This window comes from Aptenodytes forsteri, unplaced genomic scaffold, assembly GCF_000699145.1.
Source record: "Aptenodytes forsteri isolate BGI_AS27 unplaced genomic scaffold, ASM69914v1 Scaffold273, whole genome shotgun sequence".
Classification (NCBI taxonomy): Eukaryota; Metazoa; Chordata; class Aves; order Sphenisciformes; family Spheniscidae; genus Aptenodytes; species Aptenodytes forsteri.
The window spans coordinates 2,729,258-2,739,247 of NW_008795041.1; the positions used below are offsets into that span (position 1 = coordinate 2,729,258).

The window sequence follows — 9,990 nt, forward strand, 5'->3', positions numbered from 1 at the left end:
TGCTCCCCCCCCCCAGCAGTTATAGCCTTGAATTTATTAATAACAATAAAATAAAAGAGATTGTTGAAATTATCATTTATTAGCTTACATTTCCTTCCCCCTGAATGATTTACTTCTCCTGATTTGAAGATTTCCAAATAAAAACTTGGTTATGAACCACCTTTGGAATCAGGTTTCTCAGTGAATTCTTACTAGTTTGAGTACAAAATTCTATAAGTTTCTAAACATCTAGATTTCCAGGCTCAACTGAAACTGCTACTCCAATAATTTGACTAACAGTAACTTCGTACCACCAAGAGAGAATTGGACCGATTATTCTAATTTTCCCCCATATCCAAGATGGATTTGGCATTTTATGCTAGAGCTTAACTTCACATTCAGAATTGCAATTAAGGCTGAAAATGGATGTAAAGGCTTTGTTGTCTTACACTGCATATTCCATTCTGTTTCAATAATCTGCCTTGCCACATGAAGTTAATGTTTTGCTTTCAAGTTGGATTTGGACAACTAAAAGTATCAATCATGTACACCTAGCGAGATATCAGTGTGGACAGTACTCACTAAATGCTAGAAACATTGAGTCTTTAACAGAGCTTCGAATAAATATCAAGGTACGTTGTCCCTCAACCAAATTACGACTCATGATGCCTAGCATGAACACGACTAGGGTCTATCATGTTTACTTCAGTAGCCATTATTGCCTAAAATTTGTTCTTTACAATTACCATCTGCTACAAAAATAAATTCTGCCTATAGCTTCTGTACTGGTGATAACCTACCATTAGCAAGTTAGCAACTAGGAATACTTACCAAAAAAACCTTTCAACCCTCGCCCCCTCAAACACAGAAGAAGAGTAGTTATAGAAAAATGACATTCCATTTTAACAACAAATACCCGATCATTTCATATCAAGTCAATTTTTCTATGGATCTTTGAGATCTACATATCATACAAAGAATAAAAAAAAATTTCCTGCTTTAAAATTATCTGCCACAACTACAGTGGCTAGTTAGCACTAATGTAGAAAGCAGTTTTCTCTTGCAACATTGCCTTAATGCAAGATTGTGGCTGTTCTAAATATTTCATTCCTAATATTATTCAATGCTACATTCCTGAATAATCGGCTCCACAAGAGTTCAGTTACCAACCTTTCCAAAGGATCCTTGTCCTAGTACTTTCAAAATTATCTGCCACAACTACAGTGGCTAGTTAGCACTAATGTAGAAAGCAGTTTTCTCTTGCAACATTGCCTTAATGCAAGATTGTGGCTGTTCTAAATATTTCATTCCTAATATTATTCAATGCTACATTCCTGAATAATCGGCTCCACAAGAGTTCAGTTACCAACCTTTCCAAAGGATCCTTGTCCTAGTACTTTCAGAAGTTCAAACTGTGAAGGGTCTGCTTTCTCATGTCCTTCCTTTACATGGTGAGTTATTGCAATTTCTTTGATATTTCCTTCTTCCTGACAGAGGAAAAGAGTGGAATAAGTTTACATTATCATCTTCCTAAAATGTTTACAAATTCACAATATGTTGAAAAATACCAGTGCCACTGAATCCAATGAATTACACGCTCCAAAATATAGATAAAAACACTGAGCAACACTATTCCATAATTAAGACACAAAAAATAAATTATATGTTACAAAAGGCAGCATTAGTTCAATAACTACGTGGCTTAAACTTGTAGGGATGCATCAGAATCTAGACAATAACAGAGTTGACAATAACAAGTCAGCAATTCCCAAGCTTTTGTGCTTAAGCCCATATTGTTTGGTTCATAATCTCTGTTCCAGATTCACAACCCATTAATGGAAACCAATCTTCTTAAGAATTTAGTCTTCCTAAAGCACACCTAGAGTGCATCAAGTGCACTTAGGATAGCCCTCCTTTTTAACACTTGAATGTTGCTGCAGCAATGCTAATGCTCACCTTCATAAGACAGTGTAAGACTCAAGACATTTCCCCACAAAGCAGCACACCCTCCACCCCCACTTCAGCAGCAATAAACTCTCCACCTGCCACTGAGAAAATTCTGGTGAGGAAAAGAATCTCATTGCAGCTCTTCTCAAGAAGAGTATGCTGCTAGTCTTCAGCATTCCCCCTTCTGTGAGAAACTAGTCACCAGAAAGCTCTAAAGGGCAGTGGCTCTTCTAAGTCTTTTTGTGCTCTGCACTTAATTCAGTATTTTCTGCACAGAATTTGAAAATCCCCTGAAAAGCAACACTCCTTGCCACACAAGGAAAGAATTTCAGAACTTATCAGCAACTGTTCAAAAGTAAGTCAAAAACTGCATTCTTAATGTCATCTGAAGAACTATCTAGGCATTACGTGCAATCCAACCTAAGAAGCACTGACTGTAAGTTAACTTACATAACACAAATATACTAACTACGATTTCAACTTTTGTGCATTCTCTTCCTATTCCTTCTACGGGCTATAGTGAATAAAATAAATCTGAGAATACTTTTCCTCTATTTAACGAGGAAGTCTCAGATCTATTTCACAGAATCACAGACTGGTTGAGGTTGGAAGGGACCTCTGGAGGTCATCTTGTCCAACCCCCCTGCTCAAGCAGGGCCACCTACAGCCAGTTGCCCAGGACCATGTCCAGGCAGCTTTTGATTATCTCCAAGGATGGAGACTCAACAACCTCCCTGTGCAACCTGTGCCAGGGCTCCGTCACCCTCACAGGGAAAGAGTGTTCCCTGATGTTCAGAGGGAACCTCCTGTGATTCAGTTTGTGCCCGTTGCCTCTGGTCCCGTCACTGGGCACTGCTGAAAAGAGCCTAGCTCCGTCCTCTTTGCACCCTCCCTTCAGGTTGGTCAAACATGATTCACCTTCGTGAATCCATGCTGACTAACCCCAGCTACTTTTTTGACCTTCGTATACATGGAAATGGTTTCCAGGACTAGTTGTTCCATCACCTTCCCAGGGATCAAGGTGTGGCTGGCCATCCTGTAGGTCCTCCTTCTTGTCCTTTTTGAAGACAGGAGTGACATTTGCTTTCCTTCAGTCCTCAAGCACCTCTCCCAGTCACCATGACCATTGGAAGATAATCAAGAGTGGCCTTGCAATGACATCTGCCAGGTTCCTCAGCACTCGTGTGCATCCTGTCAGGGCCCACAGACTTATGTACGTCCAGTTTGCTTAAGTATTCTCTAACCTGGCCCTTTTCCACCAAGGGTATGTCATCCTTGCTCCAGATTTTCCCCTTATCTATATGCACCGAAACGTGCACTAATGAGTTCTAGTGATGAGGGAGTAGAGGCAGCGTTCTAAAGCTGTGCTTCTGCAGCACGAATTTATGTATTTTTTAAGTATTCAACAAAATTTATGTGCATGAATTCTTGCTGAAAGTATCATTTTGTACCTGGTCATTTCAGTACCATGTATAAGCGCACAGCAACTGTCCATACACGTGTCTCTGCTCAAACACATATTTCTCCTAGATCAACATTCCTCTTTCAAAAGATTCTTTTTTCAAAAGATTCCAACCAAAGTTGGAAATAAACTGCACGTAACAAATCCTAAGCATGCATGTGTGAAAGACTGGGTACATATATAAAAAAATTCCAATGTACACACTGGAATAATGCACAGAACATCCTGGCAACTTTTAAAATCAGAAAGTAAAAAAAAGATATTTTAATGTAAAGAACTTGGATTTGTCTTGGGTGTTCTAAAATTAAGATGACCAATAAGGATAGGTGCCAGTTTTCATTGTAAGACAGCCAAAATTTTGCATGCATGTGCATGTATGCATGCTGTGTACTACTCCTAATAAACCTAAACTCCTTTTTCCTTTGAAGAGAAAATGCTACCATCGTTGACTCAATGCTAAATCTTTACAGAGTTTGAAAGAAATATTGATTCCTTCTACTTGTCAAAGGAATTATTTGCTGGTGGATATTTGTATTTTCATCTTCTAAATTAGTATATGATCAGTTGGACTACATACTACTTAAACCACCCACTGCAATCGTAGAGAATCCCAGGGGAGGAACAGCACAGTAGAACAGATTGCCAAGTACACATTACTTTGGATACTTCGATCCATTTCTGCTTAACTGTTTTATCTATTAGCTCCTTGGCAATTTGGGGAAAGTAAAAAATGTGTGAAACAGAACTTCCTCAAATCTTTCTGTTATCTATGCAGATTCAGGGACACAAAGCGATCAAGTGGACACATTGCTTTAAAAGCATCACAAAGTGTAACAAAAACAAGAAATGAACAAGAAAATATATTAATTTGTTCTCTACACATAAACACACAAAATATTTTTTAATGCAATGCAATTATTATGCAACCAACTTCCCAGTGGTTATTTTGGGCACCCTCTAAAAAAACCCAAACCACCACTTCACATTCCTGATACTAAGACAATATTCCCAGTCTTCACAATTTCTCAGGGTTCAGATACTCTTCAGTCCTTATAAGGCAGACCTAATACAACTCTGTTTTAAATGAAATAGAACTCAGATCACATCCTACTTTAGTAGCTTGTCCATAACATATGTTTGGGAGCAAGATTTATGATGAATAGTTACCCAAAAATTTGCAGTTTCCTTTTCTGACATAATTGCTGAATGTTTGTTATTTTAACCTAAACAGTATTTTGCAAATGCAGTTACAAATACAAAAGCTAAGCCTTTTATAGAAATGCAAATTATACACAGAAGTAATCAACCCTCACTGTACCCACTATCTACCTGAATTAAAATACAAGCCTTTCACACCGTAAAAAGACATCTCTTTCTCAGCCAACTGCACTAATTACATTAGTTGATAGATGCCGTCTTACAGTAAGCTGGAAGAGAAGCCAGCCATTCAGTCTGGTACTGAATTTATCTTAAGCTCAGTCTCTGATAATTTCCTGATATTTGGAAAAAACATTTGTCCCACGAGATTAATTCAAATTAAATGAGATGATGTATAGGGTGCTGAAAGACTCTGGTCCTCCTCTCCCTTCTTCCATTCCCTGACAACTTTCACACCACTACAGACACTCACTCACCAGTGATCTGGCTGTTGCAACGGTGGGATCTTCTTTCCAGTTATAACTGCACCCTACTGCCTACATTTTCTGTTATTTATAATTTATAAGCTTGGAAAGCTCCCTTTTCTCAAGCCTTATACTGCAGCAATGTCTAAATAAAAGTCCCAAGACAAATTTCTTTTTCTAGCCACACAGTTCTCTCTCTCAAGGCCTTCTTCACACTAGAAAGTAAAACTTCACAGAAAGTCACATTTAAAAAAAATTAAAATACTGTGTTAGTCAACTTAAAGTGGTTGCTACTGGCTTCCATTATCGTGAAACTAAATATAGAATACAAGGAAACAAACAGAAGGTAACATTACTCTGAGTTTCCTTAACATTTCCTTAACAGTATAATAGTGTTAAATCAACACTGGCCTAGAAGGGAAGCGAGTGACAAACAAGTGTGGGTATGAATTTAAAACACCACTATTTCAGAATAACTTCCTGTACTGATATACTTTGCAAGTCAGAACTATTCTGGTCAGTAAGTACCTCAGTATAAGTAAGCTCTTAGTAATGTACCTCATAATATATGTCTATGCACAAGAACGCATACATACATAGGAAAGAATATCGAATGGACTATATTCCACAGACAAGTCAAGTCTAAAAGAGAAAAGCTTAAAAAAAAAAAAGAAGGGGGGATTCACAGCAGCACAAGGGTGACTCATTTTTCTGTTTAGGAATCAGCTGCAAATTAGAACAGGAAACATACTTGTCAGCAAAAATAATAAAAAAGGATACACACCTTCTAGGCAAACAGTAAAAAACTATTTAACCTTTATTAGGCTATAAAAATAATAGCCTAATGCTGGAAAAAAATCTGTATTTTAGGTACTTAACAAACCCTAAATACTCACTTTTGTTCTAGTAATTGAATTTATGTGAATTTCTTTTATGTTCACTTTTTAATTCAAGACTAAATTAACTCTGCTGTAACATAAAATACTTGTATTTGTTTCTGAGATCTTATTACAGGAACAACTATTAGATAATGTATTAGAAGGAAACTGGACTTCAAACCCTAAAGGAAGTAGAAGCAGAAGAGCCTTACTAGGTAAGTATTCCTCAGTAGTTAACAAAAAAGCCCAGAAAAGCAAGAGAAAAATGTGAGTTTATCTATGCATAGAATCTTCTGTAATTTATCCTTCAGATTTCCGAATTTTCAGTAGGAAATCTGAAAACGGTTCTGTGTGTAAAGAAGTGGCCCATGCAGAGCTAGAGGGCGTAACACATTGTTTGCTTTACACAGATGAGTTTATCTGTAGACCTTTTTCTGAGCAGTATGTTCTAGGGACAACTGAAAAGCTGGTCTAGGGCTAGTAAACTGGGCTCTGAACTGCTAGGAGAGCTGCCAATATCATCCACAATACCATTCCTATTGTTCTCACAAGCTCGCAATTTCTACTTCTTTTTTTACTCCTAATAATTCCAATCTTTTTACAGATTGATTTTATTTTATAATCATGACTACAGCAGCAGAAAGAGTACGTAGCCCTTTTACCTCTAACTTCCAATTCCTGAAGATAACGTGACAGTGGTATGAAAGGAAAAACAAGTAAAAGGGGTCCGTGAGAGAGTTCTGGAGTCTGAGCTTAAACCATCTGTAGACACTTTAAAAGAGGGTTGCCAGACATTCGCCTACAACAACTAAGTATTGTGAGTGCCCTATGAGATATATTCTTATGACACAACCTAGATCTGATAAATTTAGAAAATACAATAAACAGTCATTAGAGTTTAAATAGCACCTCAAAAAATGTAAGTATTCTTAGTCCGCAAATTTTATATAAAAAGGACAGAGAAACAACCAATTAAAGATTAAAATAATTAAAAAAAATATTTAAATGTATGCTCTGACACCAACAAAATAATCCACAAGGAAGCAGCTCTGAATCATCTAAATAGATGGCGCAGGATCAGATTTATGCTCTTACTCGTACCAAGAAGAGGAAGGCTATCTGGAATAAGGAACATTAGCACATCCAAACACCATAGGGGTCCTGCTGCACCTAAAATTCTCAGTTTCAGGTTCTTGAATAAACACACATAAGCACAGTGTGAACACCCACAATGACAAGCGCTTGACAAAAATTCCAAAACACTGGGACAGAAACGGGAAATTCAGCAAGAAAGTTACCTTACTCTCAAAGATGTGTAAGAATTAGATGTGAATTAACTTAAACAGAACGTCAAGAAACAAGCTGGTATATCATGTATGAAATGCTTACTTAGGAAAGGTATCCCTGGAAGACAGATTCTGCCTTTTCTGGGTACTCAAAATTATGTGAATATAAGTAGAAATATTTTAAACACTTAACTCTTTATAATAGCATATTTTCGATAACAGTTATTAAAAGAGCAATTAGTTCATCAGCTTCACAACGAGTGACAAAAATCTGAGTATACACTCTTCAATATACTGAAAGTGTAAGTTAAAATTATGATATGTATAGCTTACACTAAAGGAAAAAACAGCAGCTATTTAAAAAATGTGAAGTTTTAGAGCAATAATAATAATAATAATGGAATGGTATGTTTAAATTGTTCCTACACATAAGTGACATTTAATGGGTGTAAAGTCATGAAGTGACATAAAATTGGAAAGGTAAGAAAAAAATACAGGGAAACATTTACAGCTTAAGACATCCAAAGCATTCAGGTCAAATAGAATGTGATTCTGAGAGTAAACTAGACCCATCCTGAACAGAAAGACTGACTGCATCGTCTCTGCTGTCAGCTTCAGTGAAATTAAACTGAAATCAGATGAAATACAGAAAGTTAACCGAAACCAAGATATCCAAAGGTAAGATCTCTAACAAAGATATGCATGCACAACAAGATTGGGGGTTGGAGGGGGCTAGGAAGGTTTTATTTGATTATAACAGTGTGGGTTTTTTAAAAATATATTTGTGGTCAATCATGCACAGAATAACAACAACTGGCAGTTTATTTTTTATAATGGCAAGAGCAAAGATAAGTGTGTGCAGTACATGCTATGAGTACCTATAGATTAAAGGCTTTTTGAAAGAGCATTCCATTTATTTTTAACACGCTAAAACACTTCGAAAGGATTGGCATTACATTTTTGATGACTGATGCCTGTTATTGTGGAAAATGGGTGTTCTTATTTGATGACAAAAAAGGGAGTAACAGCAGTTAAAGGCTAAACAAATTAAATGGCACCTTCACCATATCTGAATTTCACCAGGAAACTTCTAACAAATTCAGAAACAGATTTCTGAGAAAATTCTCTTTATAAAAAAGTTTATATATGGATTTAGAAAACCTCAGAAGTTCTTATTGTGTGAGATATGTGATGAAAACCGTATCCTATCTCGAGTCCTTTGCATCAGGAAGGGGATATTAAAGATAACACACAACATCCGTATTCCGTTAATAAAAGGGACAGAAGCGACTGCAAAACAAAGTTGCATGTTTACTTTCCCACAAAGTGAATACTACCTAGATGTAGGTGAAAATCTCCTCAGACGTGCAGTGAATTTCAGCTGGCAGACAACTAAGCACTGATCAAAGAACTCTCCCTCTGCACACTTGCTGGCTATATGAAATATATCAAAAAATACAACACCAAACCTGTAACATCGGAATAAAAGGTTTCACGGTGACAGAAAGTAGAAGGCCACATACCCACCCCTTCTGCATCTAACAGAGATGGAAGTTATGAAATAACTGACATAAAAAAAGGAACGAGGATAAAACATTAACCCTCACACTCATTTTAAATAAAACAAAACCTCTGAATTTTAAGACGCGATTCCTGGACAAAAAAATACCATAGTATGTTTGCTCTTGGAATTGAGAAGCTACTTGCCTCTCAGTAGGGCTTTTAAATAAACCGTATTTTTCTAATGAGAGGGACAGATGACTAGGACAGACATGACCATACATACTCGAATTCATCAAAACCCCATGGGAGGAAAATCTGGCATATGCAAAAAATCCTTAGACGGGTCCTGTATTAAAAAAAAGTTCTTCTTGAACAGCAAACATTGTTGACATGCTGACCAAAAACTGTAAAAATGGGGTTAAGACTTTGACTTAAGGTAAACATTAGGTAAACAGATTAACAAATTCTAATCTCAATGAATAATTAAAATTTGTTCTAATATCTAAGCCAGGTTAAGTAACTACTGGAGAAATTAACTTAAATACTGATATTCCTAGTTCCAACATTACCCAGGTTTCACCCTTATCTGTTAGTTCTGTACTGCTCTTAACAGAGTTAAGAAGGCACAATCAGAGGCATCTTCTACGTATAGTTACTTACAGACTTAGTTACGACTTAATTTGCTCCTTAAGAGAAGTAAGAGTTTGTTCAGATTTTTTGCTTTAAAGCAACCTTTCAGCTCCTGGTCTTGCAAGGTCTTCTCTGAATCATTTTTTATTTTTAATACTTGATTTGTAATGTTATTTTGGAAGCCCTTGCATCCCTGCTAGACGCAGTAACAACGGACTGATTTTATGCTGCATATAGAGCAATAGCCCCATGCTACTCCTAGCCACGATCCTCCTGCCTCGACCTGCGGAGACTGCAGTTGCTACGGCACCGACCATGAGGCTGTGTTCAGCTGAGTGTTCAGTGGTATTGCTAGTCCTTTCAGAGTCACTGCCTGCCAAAGTCAAGTCACTCCCCCAAATTGTGCAAGATTCTTTGTTCCTAATACACAAGTTAGCATTTAACTGTGCCAATATTGGTAATTTTTAACACTCCTTCTAAACGGACACTATTAATACATTAAGAAATGTTGGTGGGATCCCACCAGAAACTCTTCCAGGAAGTGTTTCATGAATATTTTCCATTTAAAATAACATTTTAAAATGGATTAACATCTGTTTTATATATTTATTTTGTATAGTGATAATTTACACATGAGAAACAGCCAGAGTCACCATTAGGAAAGTTCACAATTCTGGAATTTC

General features: G+C 36.8%; 1 protein-coding gene across 3 annotated transcripts in view; it reads right to left on the minus strand.

The window, feature by feature from the left end:
- The window catches only part of RPS6KA3 (ribosomal protein S6 kinase A3), an 82,589-nt gene that overhangs the window by 47,839 nt on the left and 24,760 nt on the right, over positions 1 to 9,990 (minus strand). For 2 of the 3 annotated variants that reach the window (XM_009276894.2, XM_009276893.2), the window contains exon 3: positions 1,350 to 1,466. In XM_009276894.2, the coding sequence (XP_009275169.1) occupies positions 1,350 to 1,466 (117 nt within the window). Of the gene's footprint in view, positions 1 to 1,149; positions 1,176 to 1,349; positions 1,467 to 9,990 lie in introns of those variants that run through there. The other variant, XM_009276895.2, reaches the window with a different exon arrangement.